Source organism: Lacerta agilis, chromosome 9, assembly GCF_009819535.1.
Source record: "Lacerta agilis isolate rLacAgi1 chromosome 9, rLacAgi1.pri, whole genome shotgun sequence".
NCBI lineage: Eukaryota > Metazoa > Chordata > Lepidosauria > Squamata > Lacertidae > Lacerta > Lacerta agilis.
The window spans coordinates 30,217,929-30,240,643 of NC_046320.1; the positions used below are offsets into that span (position 1 = coordinate 30,217,929).

Consider the following 22,715-nt stretch of genomic DNA (forward strand, 5'->3'; position numbering starts at 1 on the left):
GAGTAGCAGCTTATTGACCGGAGTGGGGGATCCAAATTATATTTCCACTTTCATTTTGCACCCTACATTGCCATACACTGTAATATTATAAGATAATGAGTTGCAAACCATGAGGTGGCCTTCTAATGGCAGAAAAGCTGTTTAAAAAAAATACAATGGACTATGAGGAAAGCTCTGGGCTGGTGGGAGGTGAAAAACCTACTTTCTGTGTTACCTAAGCAGTAGAGTTTCTACTACCTTCACAGTTAACTCCTACCCCATCCTCAGCAAGTGCAGGTGGGCATAGACCTGCCTTCTGAATAACTTGGTCAGAAGCTATATATGCAATACTAGGCTACTACAGAGGTGACAGCAAACATGCCATAAAGGCTAGGGATCAATCAAGCCAGTCTTTCAGGAGGAAGAAAACTTACAACAAACCAGGAGTTAGAAATATGTAAACTTGCTTGCTACAGACAAGAGAACAAAACCAATTTTATAAACAAACGTTTGTTCCAAAACAGCCAATATAATTCCTGCATTTTCACATTTGATGAAGTATTTACTTAATGTGGTTATCCTACTTTTTTAGACTATTACTATCTCGAAGCAGCTCATGTCAATTAAAAAAGAAACTCACTGCCATCAGACTATGGAACATACACACAGAGGAAGCAAAAAAAGGTAGAGAAAAAAGTTGTTCTTTAATGCCAGAACAAAGTTGGTGGTTCTTTTTTCTTGGGTCCCTTTATTTACATTTTGCACTCTACTCTCTCTTATCCCAAGTAGTTCACAATTTAAAATCAAGTCTCTGTTAAGGCCCTAATGAAGAAGCCAAGAAGCTTACACCTACAAAATTGGGGAAGCAGTGGAGGGACAGATCCAGCCAACAAAACCTCTTCAACAGATGGCAAATGCTACTAAATGCCATTTTTTGCAGAGTAGTAAGTAAAGAATTTTTTAGCATACCTTTCCAACAAACAAAAGTTACTGATGGCAGATTGTGTTAATGTAAAAATACTCTACTGAATTTCCGTGACATTGTGCTGACTTTGCTTTTGGTCACATTCAAGGTTTTGCCTCATGGTTTTTGTTTTCACCTGAACCTTGTTTATGTGGAAGAAAATGGAGGACAGGAATCAAATACAAAAGGGTAGTTTGCAATTGATTATTATAGAGCTAGATCAATCTGCAGTATTGTTCTTCCACTTCAAAAAAGGTGTTTGTGCCCTTTCTGCTCATTCACTAAGCAAATGCAAGAATGGAAAAAGCTGTGTTTTAACATTCTTCTATTCTGGTATGTTTGACAGTACCTCCCAAATCTTCAGATAAAAGAAATGCATATGTACTTTGTATAGGCAATGGTTAATTAAGTAATGAAAAAAGTCAAAACCAAAATGGTCATACAGAAAAATTTAATACATTTTATAATGAAATCATCACAGTAATGGGTTTTTTATTTTACTGTAATGATATGCAACTATATCACACTAGTATAAATAAAAACATTAGGATTAATGTTTAATACAGGTCTAGGAAATATCACAGATTAACAAACTATGCATTCATGAACCAACTAAACTGCTATAAACAAAACAAAGATGGCGATACCCTTAAACACCACATCCTGTTCAACTTGAATAAGGCCCTGCAAATTTTTACATTAGTATATACCCTCTGCTTTTTTGCGCAATGCACAGGCACACTTAGTTCAGTTCCAGAATCTCTTAATACACCATGACAAACAAACTCAACATGTCATGTGCTAGTGAGGAAAACTGAGCAGGTAAGAACAGCAAACAGTGCATTAGATCGGCACAGTATAGATGTGAAGTATTCAAGGTGAAGGTCTAACACAGGCATCTCCAAACTGCGGCCCTCCAGATGTTTTCGCCTACAACTTCCATGATCCCTAGCTAACAGGACCAGTGGTCAGGGATGATGGGAATTGTAGTCCAAAACATCTGGAGGGCCGAAGTTTGGGGATTCCTGGTTAAGTAAGTGATCTGGGACATGAATTAGTATCTTTTCACTTCATGCTGCAGCAGGTAGTCTGAGGGCACTGAATTTATACCCCCCCCCAAAAAAAAATCATGTTAAAGCAAGTAGCTATATGAAAGTTTCATACTGAATAGGACAGGATATTTCAAATTAAAGCATGTTACTTAGAGAAAGTAAGTTTAATTTAGATATACATGATAAGAACCAGGGCAGAATTTTTTCAATTGTTTTTACTTTTAAAGAAAGTGTTAGAAGCATAAGTAGTCTCCTGAACTATGTCTATACATTAGTCAGATTCTGTTCAGTTAACACTGATTTACACAATAAAAGGCTCCAAAGGAACAAGTGTTTCAGTTTAATACCCAGGCAAGTAAACAAAGATCTCAGTACTACCAATTTTAAAAACAATAGCTTGGACCCAAAGTTTTCCTTTCTCTGACGGGGCTCCTGTCAAAGGCTGGAAATCTCTGGATTCGGCCCAATGTACTGTGCCAAAAGTATAGCTTTGGCAAAGATTCAGCTCAGAGTTCAAAGCAAAGCTTCAAAGAGTTTCTAAATCACATTGACCAATTGGGCACTGCAAAGAAATATTAATTATCGATTTTAAAAGCTATGCCTAAACGATTATTAGTATTTGGACCACTTAGCAAAGCACTTGTTTACAGTTCTTAGTTGCATTCCTACCAACTTCACCAAATTTACTCTGGTATTCCTTTGGAACATGTTTTCCTCAGACAAGATACTCTAGTGTTGAATGATTTGCAAATAAAAAATAGCTTACTCAAGCAACAGGCCTGAGATACACAAACACACCTGGTGTTACACAAACATATATGCAGTAGGTAGGGCACCTGGTTCTTTTTATTAAGAGATGCTTCCTTGGCTACCTTACACACACCTTGTGAAATTTCAATGTTTCCAAATGGGCTTATCAAGTGAGGTAGGGGATCACTGGGCAAAGTCAGGCGCTACACTGGGCAAACAGTTTACCACACAGCCCTCAATCATTCTGACAGTTTCATGCTCACCCATAATGCGTGAAAAGTAAATGCCGGTGTGATCAGGAGACATGATGCTCTGGAATGTTCACCTGCCAGTCACATCTCTAAACTCTCATTTATGTGTCAGTTTTTTATGGTCAAAACCCCCAAAGTAACACCTCCAAGTCTTTGGCCTGGTTCACACATGATAAACCAGTTTGGCTTAACTAGACTGTGCTCCCAGAGCAGCTCACAGCCTGAAGCCTTGCTCTTTCCCAGTCCTTTTTGCTGCTGCAAGCTAAGCCAAAGTTTGGCTAAGCATCTTGTGCAAATGGGCCTCATGGTTAAGCTCTCTTCTCACTGACCATGAGCTGCTCCCAAGGCCAACACACTAAGCCAAACGTTGACTTGGCTCACTGAAGCAGCAAAAAGGACCAGGGAGTAAGAGGATGTTGTGCGAACTAGGCTACTGTGGTAGTGATGTTTTGTGTAGAATACAGTGTAGACATTCCAAATACAAAGGATTGTATATTATTGGTGTCCCGCTGCTGAAAGAAGGCTATTGGATCCAGCGGGTGCTTCCATCAGCAGAATAGAGATTGGGGCAAACTTCAGTGATTTCCCTTTCCTCCTACAACCTCCCTCCAGTCGGTTCTGGAGGACAGAAGATCATTAGAACAATGTGGAAAGTGGTGCAGGGGGCTGCAGGATAATGGGCAGGTCATCAAAGATCGCTTTGATCCCCCTTCCACTGAGACAAGGCTCTGCTGCATCCAAGAGCTTTTTCTCAATTACGGGACACCAAGTGGATACAACCCAGAAATTTCTAATTGAGACAAAGAATGTTCCAGTAAATTATATCTGTTGTGGATAGGATTTAAATCCAACATAGTTGCAGTAGGAATCAATTGTTACTTGAAAAACTGAGTTATCACTTCAGCAGTTGTGTTCCAAAGCTACTGAAAATCAAAATCAAAATGATAACAGGTTTATAATTAAAATAATTGTTTTTAAATCCTGCAATATTTACAAATATTGGGTCTTTTATTTCTGCTTTGTTTAAAAACAAACAGTAATTTAAGATTATGGCCATCAATCAAGTGGCAGGCTGCAATATAAAGAAATATTAAACACTTCCCCCATTGATAAGCTTTTGCCTAACCCATCTTTGCTCATGGAGGTTTCTGAATTACTGTATAAAAAATACATTATAAAGGTAAAATTAACTGTGTCACTGTTAACTAATTTTATTTAGTATATTTTAATTCATAAAAATATAAATAAAATAATGCTCAAATATCAGTGTATATCTAGTGCAAAATATGATTACATCTTTGTAGGAACAGGGAACAAAAAGTGATGGGTCATAATTCTGAGGCAGGGGAGGAAATCTCCAGTGTTTGAGCATGCAGTTGTTACCAGACACGTTTATATAGAATTGTTCTTAATAGAGTAGCAGTATTTTCCTTACACCGCACAACATTGGTATATACCTTAGTGTTTTTAATAATACAAAAAATTGCATAAGCCCAGGTCATGTTATCATCTTGCAACAACATTCTTTTTGAGACAGGTTTTGGCTGTTTAAGCTGCAGCTCAAAAGCTACAGGATTTCGAACATGCTTCATACAATTTATTTTACCTGCTCAATCTGCTTCTGTTGCAGTAGATCAGAACTGCCATAATAATTTCATGATATACAATCTCAAGTTTAAATGGCACAAGAAATACTTCTTTCTTGTGAACAAACTCAGCAGGTCACAGTACATCTCAATATGAGAAACTACCATTTCAGAAGGGCACATCAATTGTAAAGAGGCTCTGTTAGGGCTCAGGAGAGAGAAATAAAAGCTCTTTTGGAATGTAAAGAGGTGATATAATAACTATGCACTTAATGAGTTAACACAACAATTGTCTGTGGTAAAAAGGGCAAAATCTTCCAGTATTCAAAAGATGGCTCAATTCAAAATGATCCCTCCAGAAACAGGGACTAGTAATCAGTTTCTTCAACGCTAAAGCAGCAGGGTACAGAATGGAGCCTTCCATCTTCTGACACAACTTTGTTACTGCACTATCATGGCAGATCTAGCAACTTAGAACGCATCCAGTGCAAGATTGCAGAACTTCGCTCCTACCCCTCTTTGTTACTGTGAGGACCATCCTTTTTCCAACTCTGCGCTTTATCCTAAATCAACTCCTGAATTCCAGCGGCATGCTTCCCCAAAAATCCAGCTTTCCTCTTGCACTGCAAAACAATGCCTCATGCTAAAGTGTTGTGCTATTCAACAAATGAACCTCCTCTTCACTTTCCTCTCTCTCCTCTGTTACTGAATTCAGTTGAACATTATTGATGCGGGGTCTTGGTTTGCCGTCTGGGCCATATGACGGAGGATATCTTTTTTTGTTATGATGCCAAGGAGGCGCCTGGAAAGAGACACATAGAAGATGGCTAATTAAATACACGAGCCAGAAGAAATAGCCACGCTAATTTTATAGCCAAATCCTTTTTGTTGACAGGAACAGAGTGCAGTAAAGCCTGATTTTCTTATTCCAAGAAACACATTTTGTTGCCATTAAGCAATCATTTTGTTTAAAACAACAGCAGTATTAAGGTACTAAAGAGGGTAGTCACTAAACTGTAACCCATTTTCAACTTCCAAGTAAAGAAAAGCCAAGCCTGTGCCCACTAATAGTTATTTTTTTGTTGCTGATTATTATACGCCAACAAAAAAGTAACAAAGGAGGACAAAGAAAAAACAAACGTGTGAATAAGTGATACTGATCCCATTACCAAAAGAAATTATGGTTGAATATAGCTGGACTCAAAATTGTTTGACAGTTCAATTTGAGGCTCTGTCCAGCATAACCTATTAGTTTGGGTGTCTTCATAAGAGCACTTGCACATACGTTTGAAGAAGAGATGATCACAGATTAATTTATTTCAGGTTCAAATTGGAAAAAAACAACATTTAGGCCCCCCTTTTTCTTATTAGAAACAGTGCTCTTATGATACAGGTTTTATTACTAATATACCAAGGAGTGAAGCTGTCCTAAAAAGGTTTATCACAGGAGAGGCAGAAAAAAAGAATGAGCTTCTGACCTTGTCATTCTGGTTAGTAGTTTTTTGCTGTAACTTTTTTTAAGAGGATGCATGAAACACTTGTGAAGTATTAGAATAAAATGCAAGTTCAATTCGCATGTAAGCAGCCAAACTTGGGATACAGGTTTTAATAGCAACTACTGCAGAGCAGCACTAGAATCTAAATAGCACACAATACAGCAAGAAGGACAAATGACAATTTCTATCACTGCTGATGTTATCATGAAATAAAGTGCCTTCTAGTAGTCCGCTCCACAAAGTGCTGCAACTGGGCAGGAAATAGTTCTAAGCTGAAATATGTCCTAGTTCAGATGTCAAAGACTACAATGAAGTTTGCATGCTGATTGGCAGCTCTTGTTAAAAATGAAACCCCAAACCTACAGTTTTTGTGGCACATGCTTATTTTACACAGGTCAACAAAACTTGTCAGAAAACGGATGAACCCTGGAACCTTTGGGAATAGCAGAATTGTCTATCATTGAATCGCTAATCCACTTTCTTACATAACGTTCACTTTTAATTAACAGTGAATGTTCAAGCTCGTGTCTTCATGTTAGCATATTTTCCCACAAATGGATTTGCTCACATTTCAATTCATAAGGCCTATATACTTGTTTATGGAGGTTTGCTGTTGTTCAGCTGTTTATAAGAGAACACTGGAACAATTCACAAGTTTCATGCTTCCTGATGTCTAAAGTGTCCTAATGAGGAGATCTGATATATCTAATCACCAAGGGGTCGACGTGCGGCTTTAGTTTGCTCGAGATGCTCTAATATGTTCTTCTTTGTGATGATCCCCAAGACAATCCGAAACGATCATGTTATGCTAATACTGTGTGTGAAATCAAACAAAAGAGCTCCAATCATAATGAAAGAAGTTAGGGGGGAAAGTAAAACGAAACATGGACTGCAGAAATGCTAATAATGGAAGGTTAACTGAAAAAGTATTTGAAGGCCACTGCATCTTCTCTCAATTCATATTAAACTTTAGATATAGACCCTTGTTGCACACTGACATCTAGATGTTTTACCATTATTACAACCAAATCTTTCCACATTTCCTGCCATTATAAATATAAATGCAAAACAAGCTTAACTGTTTACTCCTACGGAGGCACATTTACCTTCTTAAAAACATCTGATGGTCAAAATATTAAGTCTGCCTCTGCCTCTATTTAATCACATTAACAGTCCTTAAGGGCAGGCAGCTAAATGCTACTCCATACCCCTCTCCCTGAATTCTGCATCTAGAATAAATTAGATCAGTATGTTCACGTATACTTAGTTGGGTTTGTTTGTTTAAGCATAAATGGTAGAATGAAATAGGCAAGAATGGGGAAGACGGGATAATGTCTTATAATAAAACCAGGGAGTAGCTGAAAACAGCAGATGGCAAGATGTTAAACAAGATGGCAAAACCCCACATTCTGACTCCTGGTAGTCCTACTTAGTTTCTTTCCATTACTTTAGATTTCACCAACACCTGTTTCATCTTTACATTTTTCTTACAGGCCATCAGAACTGGAAGCTTTTTAAAAATAATATTAATAATAATAGTAAGATTCTAAGCATGCCACACACTGGACCAATACTAAATCCTGCACATGTACACAATTCCCTAGAATATACACAGCCGCCATAAAAAGCAACAGAACAATTAAGATACAAGTAGTATCACCAAAATGCAAAACAAAGAAACCAGAGCTTTCCTTCCAAACCGCAAATAATTTTAGAGAAACATCCTAGCAATCTGCTTTTCAAGGTCATGAAAATTAACAAATCTTTTGTAAACCAGCTTCTTAATATAAAAGGGTGATATCGTAGTAGACCAACTGAAATCAATGACTTGCTTAATGGGTCCAATCTGAATATCACTACACTGGCTATTAGGCAAACTGCTTAGAATTGTGTTGGGGGTATAAAAACTTGTTTTACTGTTCCAGCTGCTGTGACCTCTTTCCTAGGAAAGGAGATTGAAATTTCCAGTCTGCATACACGTTTCCTTGACTGATGCAGTCACATGCAGCAAATATACAAGTCTGCTTAGTGATCTTGATAATTTGGGTGTATGCCCCCAACTGACAAGTGGAATGAGATCTGGCCACTGTTAAATTATCAAATGCAAAGTAACATTAACAAGCTGAAGCAAGGAAAACAAATACAGACATTACACAGCTGCAGATTAAGAGCAAGTAACTTTTGCTATGTGTTCACTTAATAATTCATTAAGAAATATAATAGAGTAATTCTACATTGTTAATAATCACCATTGGAAAATGAGGGACTTCCAGTTGTAGAAGCATATTTTGCTACACTTCAGATCCATTCTACAGAGGGAGCATCAGGCCTCAACAATGCTTTTAAGTGTTATAAAAGCATTTTCTTGGAATGCTATAGTGTACTCAACCCCATACATGCATAGCAGTTTAGCTTTCGGGATGCAATCCTACTTACCTGGGTGTAAGTCTCACTTAGCCTAAGGAGACTTACTTTTGAACATAGTTTTGTTATTTTAATTTGGGCTGAAGGCAAGTATAAATACTTCCCCCTTAAACTCTATTTAAGGCAGCAAATTTAAGTACCGGTAGTTTATTGCAAGATCACATAGTGATGTCCAGTCTCTAGAGTCTAATATACATTAATAATCTAAAAATATTAGACGGTATCCAGCATTGGTCATATTCTGGGTAAACTCACTGCCACTGATTTAAATGAGCTTCTCCAGAAAATGGGTATCACTCATGATGTATATAGTTTTAAAGTGGAAATAGTTGTAGTTATTATTGGTGTTATTTACAGCTTATTGGCATGTGCTTTGCATGCAAAAAGATCAAATTCTATATTCAGCATCTCCATATAGAACTGGGAGAGGACAATGTCTGAAATCCTGGAGAGCCACGATATTGCCTATATTGCAAATAAACCACACTGAGTTATATCATTAGTCTGATTCAGTATAAGGCCGCTTCCTAGTCATGCACTTGGCATGAGTAATGTCATATCAGAGGGAAGGCATGTAAATGCAACAGAATGGCACCTGTGCTGTAAGCAGGGATTTTCTGTTTCAGAGTGTTGGGAGGTTCATGGAAGCTGATGTGCAGTTTCATAAACCTCCAACACTGATGTCATGCTGCTCACTTGAGTAGGCCACTCCCATAAGCAGTTCCATGTGAAAAGTTCCATGTGAACCAGCTCTAGGACCCAGTAGTTTCATGGGTCATTCTGAGAAGGCAAGTATGATTAGGCTATGAGAAAGCAGAAAGTGGGGAATGAGCTCACCATGGAGCTTCAGCTGTTGGGGGCAGACTCATGTTGCTTGCAATATGCAGCCCCTTGCTCATTTGTTTGAAGGGTATACAATCAGTTGAAAAGGAGGGAAATCACAACAAGAAGAGCTGCAGAACTAGTGGCAATGTAGCTTTCATTATCATAACTGCACAGAGACAATGCAAACTATGATAAAGCTGCTAGGGCCATTTTGTGACATGAGGGCTCTTGCAAAATGCAAGAGGGGAGGAGGCACCACTTCCAAGAAAAACACATATGCTGAAGAACAGGGAGTAGTGTTCAGTGGTGTCGATATCTTAACTGGAGGCAGAAGTATATACATCCATTCCATATTATGGTTTTATACACAAGCAATATGGAACCATTCCCATATCTTAAGAACAAAATATAACCTCCCCAAAATCATGAATTTCTGTATGGCCCTCTTCTCATGGTAAACCAGTGAGAACAAGAAACCTTCTAGTGTTATGAATTATCCTCAAATGATTCTCAGGACTTATTTTGGGCTGCTGGGAGAAGATAGTGGGAAATCTGCAAAGGGCTGTGTTTGCTTTGAAAAAATAAAATAAAATTAAGAGAAAATAACTTCTAAGTCAACACCCTGCTATACAGTTGCCTCATGTTTAATACTTGAACAAGTGTTAGGGTGTTAAGACTTATGAAGGAGCAACAGGACAAAGATAGAAAAACAAGCAATTTCAAACCTTTGTGATACAAATAGCAGTTCCCATCATTGGACTCACCCATTGTGTGTTACAAGGCACTGCCTCAGGCCCAGTTTGCGGAAAATATCAACCACTATCTCCATTGGTGTGTGATCCGTCACAGTAAAAGGGCTCATATCAAGAATGCTTCTAAGCTTCAAAGGTCGAGGGCTTTCTGCTGGAAGTGATGGGGTATGCTGGGCAAAACAGACTCTGGAACTGCCAACAATGCCTTCTTGCTTCTTCCTGGCACTTTCTTTAATCAGGACAATAGAAGACAATTATGCGAAGGAGAATGAATTATTCCCTTATGTCTAAAACAGTGAAAACTATATTTAAAAAGAAAAAGAAAGGACTATACATGGTGGTGTTCCTCACCCCCCCCAAAAAAACCTAACTACAAAAGATTATTTTCTCTATTAGTAATCCCCATGTTCATTTAATAATCCTAAATAAGAAAAAGATATATAATCCTACAAAATTGTTCAATTCAGGAAACACACTGTAGCATTTCAAAACACTAAAAAATGGTAGAAGGGGGTGCAACATTTTGTTATTAAAATATTTTTAACCTGCCTTTTGACTAAAAGTATCCAAAGCAGCTACCACTAGAAACACTTAAGCACAGTTCGAAGTTGTACCAAATTTTAAAGTTAGCAGGACAGTAATCCTTAATGCAGAAAAAAGAAAGGAAGCTAATCGGGGCAACCACAAAAGCCTTCCAGAAGAGGGTTGTCTTAGTCCAGAATCAAGAAAGAAGTACAGACAACTCACAATTTGTGCAAGGGTGAGATGCCAAGGACTGTGTGTAAAGCTGAAATCGCATATAGCCAGAACAACCCCTGTGCAACCATCCCCACCTTTCTGAAACCAGTGTGCAAAGTGGCGCTTGTGCCCCAGGAAAGGTGGAGAGCTTAAAAGCTCTTTCCACAGTGGGAAAAACTGGAAAGCTATCTACAATTTACAGGTCAACGGTAGTGAGTTCCACAGCTCCAGTGCCATAGCATAGCCCATTACTCTTCAATCAGTGGGGGGAATACAAGGAAAATCATAGAACACAAGTAGGTTCAAAAGAGAGTAACCAGTCCTTGAAGTATCTTGGGCCCAGACATTTCAGAATTTAAAAGGTCAAAACTTTAAATTGGGCTTGGGAATCAAGAGGAAGCAAAGTTATGTGTGTCCTGCACCCTGCACCACTCAACACTTTAGCATCTGCATTTTGAACCAGCTTGTTTCCTAGGTGGGTGTGTGGGTGTGTTCATTCTTGATTTATTCTCCAAACAAACAAGGGGAAAAACCCAGCACACACATAGTAATGTTAGAAATAAGAAACTGTGCACAGGTCAAAGTCAAGTGACAAGAGAAATGTGGTGGATCATGTGGCCATAAATTAGTCCAAAATGATATTTATAACCTTAAATGTTTAAAATCAGAGTGCAGCTTATCTACATATTGAGTGTATTAAAGAGGTCCAATCTAGATGTAACTAAGGCATGAATCATCATGGCTAAGTCATTCCTCCTGCAATCCAGCCTATGTAAACTCCTGGGTACTGCCTCACCTGAATATCCAGGGGTAATATTAGATGCAGGAGTTCCTCCAAACTGCAACCCTGAGTTTTCAAGTTATCCTATCCTTACACTGGATATACTCCTAATCATCAGTACTTTCATCTGGCCTGGATTAAGTTTCAGCTTGTTTGCTCACATTCACTGAAGCATTCCAATGTTTAAATCCACAAAAGTAATGCAAGCAATGCTGCTTCTCTACACAACTATACTGCAAAATTATATTCTAGGTCTTCAAAACTGCCCCCGAGCCATATCTGTGTGACAATCTCCTTGATGGTGGAGGGGGACACACAAAGACATTTTCAATCACAAAGATTCATGTAGCACGCCCCTATTGCAATAATTAAGTTGTGCCTGCCACAAACTTCTAGATATCTGGACTTAAAAGTGGCAGTCAAACATAGTAACAAGGTACACAATAAAATTCACTTGAATCTTACTAGGTAATTATGCTGTGGTATAATTTCGTATCAATCAGTTCTGGAATTTTATGCCTTTCAAATCTCTGTATGACAAAAGCTGCAGTAAGTGTTTCATTTGGTCTGATTCCCCGTCTCACTGCTCCCAATGCTACTCTGCAGTGATAGAGCTTCCATATTTGGCTACATAGGAATGTTAAGAAGAAGAAACACTTCACTGTAGGATTCTCTTGGTGTGAAAATGGAGAGCCTGACGCTGCTCTTCAAGGATCACGCCCCCATTTCTACCTCCAAATTCATGTAACCCTCAGATTTCTCCTATGATTGCTGTTGAGCTAATGCTTTTTTTGGGGGGGGATATGGGGGAGGACAACACACTCAGAATACAAAAACGCAATTACCTATTGCAATAGTCAAATCTCTCCTTAGAGCAAATCCCACTAGCCTCTGGGATTCTTTGGACATTATAACAGGAAAACCGTTATAGCTGGTTTCATTGATCATATTTTCTATATCATCCACCGTCATATTATCTTGTGTCAACACTGCCAGGGGTGCATCATTTCTTCGAGGTCTCATGACATCAGCTGCCAATGTTGTGTGGGTAAATTCTTCCTTGGCATCCAAGAAAGGATATCCATTCAGACGAATGTGTGCTTCATAGATACCTTCCCTGCCAAAAGCATCTCCTACCCACTTGCTTGTCATTACTGCAGCCATGAGGGGCACAATGTATTCTAGCCCACCTGTCAACTCAAATACAATAACCACTAGAGATACAGTCATCCTTGTCACACCACCTGAAAGGTGAAAAAAGAAGGTTATTGATCAGTATGTCCTTGTGAAATAATGTATCAATGTGGTGTTCCCTGGCCACCTAGATAACATTAGGTGCCAGCCAGGTATTAAGTCAATGACCACAAGACTTCAACATGGAATTAGCAGCACATAACTTTGAATGTATATTAATGCTACACAATAATAATAATATAATAATAATAATAATAATAATAATAATAATAATAATAATAGTCACTGGGACAACCCACAAAAAACCCAAAGGTATAGTTATCTTAAAGGAGGGGAAATGATAGACTGGTTTTATGATAAATAATAATAATAATCCCCAAACTGCAAACTAACATTAGCTGGGAGTAAGTCCCATTGAGCTCAACAACTCTTACTTCTGAGAAGACATGCCCAGAATTTCACTATTTTTAAGTTTCAAGATTTAATAATGTGCTTACGTGGTACTGATAATTTCAATAAACAATTTAAATAATAATAATATGCAATCAGATGGTTTGAAAAATCAAACTGGAATACAAAAAATGCTAACTTAGCACACTGGGAAGGAAAATCGAAACTGACTGATCCTCCTTTTTCACAGCTTCCTTCACCAGAAGGAAGACTTCTGTTACTAGTTTTAACATTTTTCCAAAGAGGAACTGACTAAAGCCTGTCTGATCGTTTACTCAAAATTTAATCTGCCAAAACTAGAAGTGGCAGCACCAGTTGCCAAGAGTCATCTGGTAGTAGAGCCAATTTGCAACTCTAAGTTTGTATTCGTAAGGGGTTTTATTATCTTCCACATCATGATTCCCAATGCATAAATAGCTAAATCTATGTTCATATATCAAAGTCAGGGCTGGGAAACAGCCCAAGGATGTTTGTGGATAAGTATTTCAAGGATTACCATACTTTTAATCAATACTAATTCCAATTAACATTCAAACTTTTAGAGATGAGGGCTGATTTTTTAAAAGTGGTGATTAAATACAGCATTGCATGCCCATAAGATGGGCTTATGGAAACATAGTCATTGTGGTTTTAATTAATTTATCTTTTCAGTACTGTACATGTTTCCAGTTCAAAGCAACATGCTCTTCAAGCATTGGGCATATCCATTTGTTCTGCTTTATCCCTTTATAACTTGCCTATTTAAGCAGTAAAAAGGGACTAATCCCTTTCATTTACTGTGTTCTGATTTACCGGTAGTTACCTAAGCATGCAGCAGCCAACCATAGCATAGAGGGGGTTATACAGTCTGCTCCAACTTCACACCACTCCTTGAAGATAAACCAGTCATGGTGATAATATGCAAGTTGCTCCACAGCAATTCCCACGATTCTCCCAGCTATTGCTCCAATGGCCATACTAGGTATGAACAAGCCTGATGGCACCTAAGAGAAAGAGAAACCCAAGGAAGACTGTGAGCATGTAAAGGAAATGTTTCCACCTTCTAGCACAGGAATAGGGAACCTGGGTATCTGGACAGCAACAGGTTCCCATCAGCAGTGCAGCCACATTAGAGCCACAACCCCACACAAAGTTTGGATTCAGCTGCCTCTTTCCTCCTCTATTATGATGGGATGGGAAGTTTACTGAAGAAGTGTGAAAGCCTCTACTTCCCTACCCTGAATTCTAAGCTAACTGAGGCTCTACTAATGTCTGGGAATAATCACTAAACTGTTGAGGCTTCATGGTGGGGTAGATACTACATGAGGTGCAGCTGAACCAAGGGCAGTGCATTTGGAATGCCATTTTCGGGGAGCACAACCCAATAGATACAATACAGCTCTCTGTAGCCATGCAGACACCATCATCGTTAGCTCTTGATGGGAAAAGCTGTCAAAATCCACTTCCTTAATTACACAGATTCTCTTCCCATCCCCGACATGGGGGCAGTCAGTGCTCCAGTATGTTTACCTCCTCCTCACCCCCTGCCCCAGTTCTTTTCACTGCAGTATATCAGAGTCAGTGCATTACTGCAGCATACTTTCCCACAGAGGCTGCCACAGCTGGCAACAATCTTTCTACTGAATAACGAATTGTTTCAAAGACAAAAAAAACCCTGCATTCAAAATATTCTTAAAGTCATATCTAACATTACATCAAGTCTGTGCTGCTTGTTTATTTCTTCAAGTTCCTAGAAACCAGCACACACATCTAAACCTGGTTTCCTTCTAGATCAGGCATGTCCAACAGGTAGATCATGATCTACCGGTAGATCACTGGTAGATCATTGGCTCCCTCCAAAGAAGCTGAACAACTGTGGCTCCCCTAAAAAAAGCTCAACATTTTACCTCCTCCCTGAAAAAAACTCAACAACTTTGACCTGAACCCCCCAAAAGGGGGTAGATCGCTGCCAGTTTTTAACTCAGCAGATCGCAGTCTCTTGGGAGTTGGCCACCCCTGTTCTAGATGATGCAGCCTACAATCCAAAATAGTACATGATCCCTATAGAATACTGTAATATAGCATACTGTAATTTGACGCAATGCTTGTCCATGTATCTAACTAGGCCTTCAGAAACCTGGAATACACCATTTTAATTTTTAATCTTATTAGCCAACAAAAGAACTAATGCATGCACGGAAGATATGTGCAATGTCTAACTGAACATTAACATCCATTCTTGCTTGAGTTCAACATTTATAAGCAATAAAGAATTTTGCTTCTGAAAATAAGCCTTCCCATCCCACACAATTGTGCAAGAGAACACATCCGTGTTTGTCCTCCTTATTTGGAATCTCCAATTACAAATTTCAACATGTTTGTATTCCTCACTGAACAAGATATCATTTGTGTTCGTACTAAATTAAACTTTGCTGCCTATCTTACTAAAAGGCACTTGCAATACATCAAGATAGGCTTTCTCAATAATGTACCAGCTAAGAATAGGGGGGAAAGGAATAGAAACCCAGTCTTTAATGAAACTTTAATTATGTAGCGCTCTTTCCTTCTAAATTGTATCTACCTATATATATTAACAGCACAATCCTATGCTTGTCTACTCAGAAGTAAATCCTATTGAGTTCAGTAGGACTTACTGTCAGGTGCGTATAGGATTGCAGTGTAAGAAAGAGAGAGCTCAAGATTTGAACATGAAAACAAAAAGGGCAATGGCCAGAGAAATATTGCTTGTTGTATCTTACCTTGATACCGAAGGTGAAGACTGTCATTATAATCTTAAATATAAGGGCTAAACACAGCTGCCATATAGCTGAATACACTCCTGTGCCTGCTGGACGATCAGGAATATCATCTACTATTTTACTGACATTCATGTCATTTCTGTAATCACAAAGGGAGGAAGATTCCAAGGGGCCACAGTCTGTGAAGAGTTCTTTAATAAGCTCACTGGTGTTGACTCTGGTGTATGGATTTGGAAAAGCAATGACAGCGGTTATTGCTGCTACAATAATGACCTCCAGAACTGGGTATTTTCCAAATTTTGTTGATTTGCGTCGGCGGCACCAAGCGATGTTTGCACGGATGAAAAATGCTCCCCACAGCCCACCAAACACCCCCAGAAGAATGAATGGCAACAGTTCAAACAGGTACCATGGAGTATGGTATTCAACATAGAAAAGAACTAGGCGACTGTTACCAAAAGGATTGATTGATCTCAACACAAATGCAGCCACCAAAGCAGCAAAAAAAGATCTCCACAAAGTTTTCAGTGGAAAATAATAACTGACCTAAAGGAGACAAAAAGAGAATAAATAATACAAATGGATCTATTGTGCAAATCTGCTCATTTCACTAAGCTTATAACAGGTAAGTGAAACTGTGTATTATCAACATCAGCAGCTAATGCTGAATGCTACTTTATGCTTTGTAATAACATAGACATCACTTCAAGCATTGAGAGAAATGACTGACATTAGAATATTTTAAACTAGAGCAATGTTTTAGCAGTCAGGATAATGGGTTAGACATGCACAGATTCTGCACCAATTTCTACAGACGTATATGGCAGATACAGGATAAGCCTGACCTGAAGCAGTTTCACTATTGCTTAACTGTATGTCAAGCCCAAGAACTGTCCACAAAGCACCTCACATTACCAAAGTTACCGAAAACAGCATAGTGGTGTCACAGTAAAGATAAGACTGAATTGCAAGCTAAGGTGCATGAAAAACCACCTAGCTGCTACATCATGAGCTGGATTCTGTCAACCCATGCATGTCTGCACCACTTTGGCGTATCTGGAATGCGCTATCAAGTTCACACCAAGCACTGCCTGCAATGAGTAGAGCTTCACTGAAGACAGGAAGAATGGAAACATTACATGCAGAGAATTTCTGAGGAGCTTCTAGCTGTTTAGGAATAATAGCAATAAACAGCTACTTGCCTAGTACCCTATAACAAGTAGAATTTGGCTCAGGTGACTAGGCAAAGGAAATTTTATAAATCAGAAAGGTTATTCTTTCTTTTTGTGAACATGCCATAAATGGCTAACATCAGGTTTAGGCAGTGAATCTAGCAGTATCTTTTGTTGGCTAGTAGTAACATCTGGTCACCTTATTTGCAAGGGTTGTACTACAAAGTTAAATTTATCTCTCATTTACCACCAAATAGCCCTGTAATAAGTACACATTGAGTGAAACTGTTCTAAGCTTAGGCCTGCATGGTTATGTACGTAGAGAGACTGAGTTTGAGTGGGTCATGTAAGATTACAGTAATAACGGAATACACATTTTTTTCCAGAGATTTTTATACGTACTTCTTCTAGGCTGAAAAGGACTCCACCAATGGGGGCACCAAAGGCTACTGATACGCCAGCTGCTGAAGCAGCTGATAATACCTGCAGAAAGGATTACATAGCTTTAGATTGTTTGAAATAAAATCTCAAATGTAAATAGTTCACTGTTATGTCTTATCCACAAACACTGGGCATATATAAACACCATAGCAGCAAAAACCATCTTTCATAACTGATTGGGGTCATGTGGCTTCTTCTTAACTTAAGATTGGGAGATGTTGCTTTCTCTAAGCTAGTCACAACTGGCCATGTGTTCGAAAACCGCTTTTCCCAAGACCAATTCTAGAATTCAGAGAATATAATTTAGGAAGAGCTCTATTATCTGACCAAATGTGTTTTTAAGAATGTGCTCCTGAGGAAGGGAAGACTGTGGCACTGGAATCCCAGAGTCTGGTCTTATGCACTCACATAGTTACGATATATATGTGCCAAAAAATGTGGCATAGCTGTCAAATTGTGTTCCAGGTTTTTTTTTTGGGGGGGGGGGTCTATTTAAGGCGCCTTGCTGCACACTTTTGCAAGAGCGAATTTATACCAGCAGCACTGAAGGCACAGGGCCATATACACACTCCATAGGTTGCTGAACCCTCTTTGCATCAATGAAAGCTCCTTGTGCCACATGCAGGCCTTTCCTTAGAACCAGATTACACCATTGGGATGAAGCAGCCTGAGGCCCAATCCTATGCTCTTGCCACTGCAGAACAGCAGACTGCACTGGGCCCTGGAGTTCATACTGCCAATTTATTACAAATATGAGAGCAGTGCAAAATTCTACATGAGGTAAGACCCTGAACAATTTCAAAACACCAGTATTTCTAGAATTAACCTCTTCATTTATTCTCTGTAGCTTACTACTTTATTCTATTAAGAAAAACAGCAATTATTTTAGCCACAATTATTTAACGGCAATTGGATTAATAAACATGTTTATTCACTACTTCCTTTTCATAAGAATGAATTATTATAAATGTATATTTTTGTAAGAAAGACACACCTCCCTTTTTTTTGCTTCATTTGTGCTATACTTCGGAAAGAGGTAGGAAAATATATTTCCACAGCAACAGGCAACATGTACTAGAGGACCCTCTTTTCCTAAACTCAAACCTGAGGCTACAGCCAAGACTAAAGTGACTGTTTTTATCATCAAGGTCCACTTGCCCAGGTATCCTCTAATGATGAAGCCACTCAATATAGTTTTGATCTAGAATAGAAAAGAAATAGACATTAAAATAATAATCTAGACTTTTCATGAAAATTTTGAACACGTCTCTCAGAAACATAACTTTTTTCAAAACTTAAATTACACAGCTGCTGGAACAAAAATAACCGCTCTAAATTTTCAAATCCATTTTTAAAGTCTTTTAAAAGCCTGAAATATATTAGTTTGTGATCCTGCACAACTACCACACTGATAATTATTCAGATGCTTATATTGTATTGTATTAAACTTTCTACATGCAATTTATTCACTCAAAATATAATTAAGTGTGCAAGTTTAACCTAATAAAATTAATTTCCACAGCTGTTTTAACTTCTTTTCTATATCTAGTCCTAGATTTATATTCCCCCACCCCCACCCCGTTTTGGCTATTTCACTTTGTGCTATGATGTTTAAGATTTCAATCACCTGTATCGGCTATATAACCTAATATAAATGTTATAGTTGGCATAGGCAAAATATAAGCTGTCATAAGTGGTCATCATATTTCTTCCACTCTGTTTCAGATCTATCTCCAACATCCAAAAAGGAACACCAATGTTTTCTTATGGCCCTTGATACCCCTTCCCAGGGGTCACAGAACTGCAGCCTTAAATACACAAATTAAGTCCTGAACCACAATCAGAGTCCCAATACTTTATTTTGTACATTTTTATTTATAAACATGTAGTTAGTTCTATGTGACAGCATTCCTCTCTTTACCAACTTTCCTTAAACACTTTTAAGGATAATTGTAATGGAAAGCCTACCTCTGGAATCCCAGAGCCACATGCATAAGGTGCAAACACCTTCACCAAAGAAACGGCTAGGAAAGCAAAGCTCAAGGCCCAGAAAATATACATGATGTAGTTCATGATGTAAGAGCCTGGGCCCTGAAAGAAAGCAAACAGATAAAAACTATTAACAAATTTTAGTTAGCTACCACATAGTAATTTAATTTGCAGTGAGTTTTGACACAAAATGTCTTTTCTTTTTAAGAGAAGCAATTACAGCAAACAGGATAGGGTGAGGTGGTCATTGGCTATAGTACAAGCCTACATGTCAGCACTCTTCTCCCATAATGCCAACAAGTTATTTCTGGATACGAAAGGGACTGCCAGAAGAAGGGAAACACTGGTACAACAAACACACAGACACACACCAGTGATTAAAGCAGAGGTGGAGAACCTGTGCCCCACCCCCACCCCCGAAACTTGCTGGACTGCAGCTCTCATCATCCATGGTCCTCGCTGGCTGTGGTCCTAGTGTAAGTTGTCACAGGTTCCCTCCCCCTGCATTATGGGATCACTCTGAAGTTCAAGGTCTTTTTCAAACACATATAACAGATTGTGCACAAAAAAAACCAAACAGCAACAACAGCAGTAACTGGCAGCCAGACATTTAGGATATTTTCATAGTTTCTGCACCTACAGCTTTCATTAAGTCAATTTTGTAATTTCATTGAAATATTATCATGCATACATGTTTCGGCCTGAATTTCTGAAAAATGCCAAAAATCCCCAACTCCCACTCTCCATACCCATCAGCATGTGCACAAGGCACTGAAATGTTCTCTGAACATAGGATGCTCCTTAATCTTTCGTTACATGTTAAATCATTACCATTTCTGTTTTTGGATAAAATACCATCTGCAGGCATTCATAGACAGGTTAAGTCAGTAAAGAAAGAACAGTGAAGAAAAGTTGAAGAGCTATACTTGCCTCTGCTTGACCAATTATTAGTTCTGCCCACGTTTTCCATAGAGGACATTTGTCTCGCTCTTCAAATGTTGTTTCATTTGAGGCCCAGCAACACTGTTCATGGTTGAACCACAGGGCACTAAGACAAATGCCTTCCTTTAAATCAGTCATCCAGTCTGCAGCAATATCTATCAACCCAGCCAATGCACCTATTTCAGTAAGAGAGATGGCTTAGCATTTTTAAAACCCCTAAGTAGACAAAATCACCATCAATTCATGCAGAATGTAATAAAAACTCAATGCATTCAAAAACAGACCTAGCTGAGATTAATCTTCTATGTTTTGAAGAAGAGTAATGTTAACAAAATCAATCACTTCACCCAGAATGCTAACATAACATAAATGGTGTCATTAATTTAGAAATTTCCAACACAGTTTTACATTACTGACTTAGGGAATTTTTTTCTTCACACTTAACTTTGCTTTTCAAGATTAAATCTGTAAGATGAAGTCACTGACAGCCTGATCTTTTCAAGATAGGCATGCACAGCCTTCAGGAGCTCCTCTTTGAAATGCCTAACAGTCTCTAGGGAGTCGGATATTAATCACATTTATTTAATAATAATAATAATGATGATGATGATGATGTTATTTATACCCCACCCATCTGGCTGGGTTTCCCCAGCCACTCTGGGCAGCTTACATATCTAAAAACATAATAAAAACACCAACCCTTAAAAACTTCTCTAAACAGGGCTGCCTTCAGTTGTCTTATAAAAGTCAGATAGTTGTTTATTTCCTTGACATCTGATGGGAGAGCGTTCCACAGGGCGGGCGCCACTACCAATAAGGCCCTCTGCCTGGTTCCCTGTAACTTCGCTTCTCGCAGTGAGGGAACCAGCAGACGATCCTCGGAAGAGGACCTCAGTAGGGAGAGATAGGGGTGGAGACGCTCCTTTAGGTATACTAGGCAGAGGACGCTTAGGGCTTTAAAGGTCAGCAGCAACACTTTGAATTGTGCTCAGAAACATACTGGGAGCCAGTGAAGATCCTTTAGGATCGGTGTTATATGGTCCTGGCGGCCACTCCCAGTCACCAGTTTAGCTGCCGCATTTGGATTAGTTGCAGTTTCCGAGTCACCTCCAAAGGTAGCCCATGTAGAGTGCACTGCAGTAGTCCAAGCGGGAGATAACCAGGGCATGCTCCACTCTGGCAAAACATTCTGTGGGCAAGCAGTGTCTCAGCCTGCGTACCAGATGGAGCTGGTAAACAGCTGCCCTGGACACAAAATTGACCTGCACCTCCATGGACAGCTGTGAGTCCAAAATGACTCCCAGGTGGTGCCCCTGGTCTTTCAGGGACACAGTTACTTGGTTCAGGACCAGGGAGTCCCCCATACCCGCCCACCCCATCCCCCCAAAACAGTACTTCTATCTTGTCAGGATTCAACCTCAATCTGTTAGCTGCCATCCATCCTCCAACCACCTCCAGACACTCACACTTTCACTGCCCTCAATGGTTCAGATTTGAAGGAATGATAGAGCTGGATATCATCTGCATACTGGTGGACACCCAGCCCAAACCCCCTGGTGATCTCTCCCAGTGGCTTCGTGTAGATGTTAAAAAGCATGGGGGAGAGGACAGAGCCCTGAGGCACTCCACAAGTGAGAGCCCAGGGGTCCGAACACTTATCCCCCAACACCACATTCTGGACACAGCCCAAGGAGGAGGAGCGGAACCACTGCATAACAGTGCCCCCAGCTCCTCTAGACAGTCCAGAAGGATGTCATGGTTGATGGTATCAAAGGCTGCTGAAAGATCCAGCAGAACTCGGAAGCAGCTTTCGCCTCTGTCCCTAGCCAGTCAGAGACTAGTGCGACCAAAGCAGTTTCAGTCCCATAATGAGGCCTGAATCCCGACTGGAAGGGATCCAAATGGTCCACATCCTCCACGCATGCCTCGAGTTGTCCAGCAATCACCTTGCCCAAGAATGAAAGATTTGAAACTGGGCCATATCGGCTGGGTCCAAATATGGTTTTTTTTAAAGAATTGGTTTAATAACTGCCTCTTTCAGTGACTCTGGGAACGCATTCACCACCCTGCAGAGCCCATCGTCCAGCCCTTCTTGGCTCACTTTTATATGCTAGGATGTGCTTCTTGGGAGGGGGGAAGACCAAGTTGATATATAATGGAGTCAGCAACCAGGCTTTGCTGAAAACACAAG

The 22,715-nt window shown here is 39.4% G+C and overlaps 1 protein-coding gene across 7 annotated transcripts in view; it reads right to left on the reverse strand.

The window, feature by feature from the left end:
- Positions 1-3,114: 3,114 nt before the first annotated feature.
- The window catches only part of CLCN3 (chloride voltage-gated channel 3), a 43,639-nt gene continuing 24,038 nt past the window's right edge, over positions 3,115-22,715 (reverse strand). For 4 of the 7 annotated variants that reach the window (XM_033161326.1, XM_033161325.1, XM_033161331.1 and 1 more), the window contains 10 exons: positions 20,513-20,700; positions 19,562-19,684; positions 18,588-18,794; positions 17,555-17,635; positions 15,981-16,526; positions 14,045-14,225; positions 12,444-12,842; positions 10,093-10,308; positions 6,792-6,869; positions 5,256-5,384 (listed from right to left, as the gene is read on the reverse strand). In XM_033161326.1, the coding sequence (XP_033017217.1) occupies positions 5,365-5,384; positions 6,792-6,869; positions 10,093-10,308; positions 12,444-12,842; positions 14,045-14,225; positions 15,981-16,526; positions 17,555-17,635; positions 18,588-18,794; positions 19,562-19,684; positions 20,513-20,700 (2,039 nt within the window). In that variant the 3' untranslated portion in view covers positions 5,256-5,364. Of the gene's footprint in view, positions 5,385-6,791; positions 6,870-10,091; positions 10,309-12,443; positions 12,843-14,044; positions 14,226-15,980; positions 16,527-17,554; positions 17,636-18,587; positions 18,795-19,561; positions 19,685-20,512; positions 20,701-22,715 lie in introns of all 7 variants that reach the window. The other 3 variants (XM_033161329.1, XM_033161328.1, XM_033161332.1) reach the window with 1 other exon arrangement.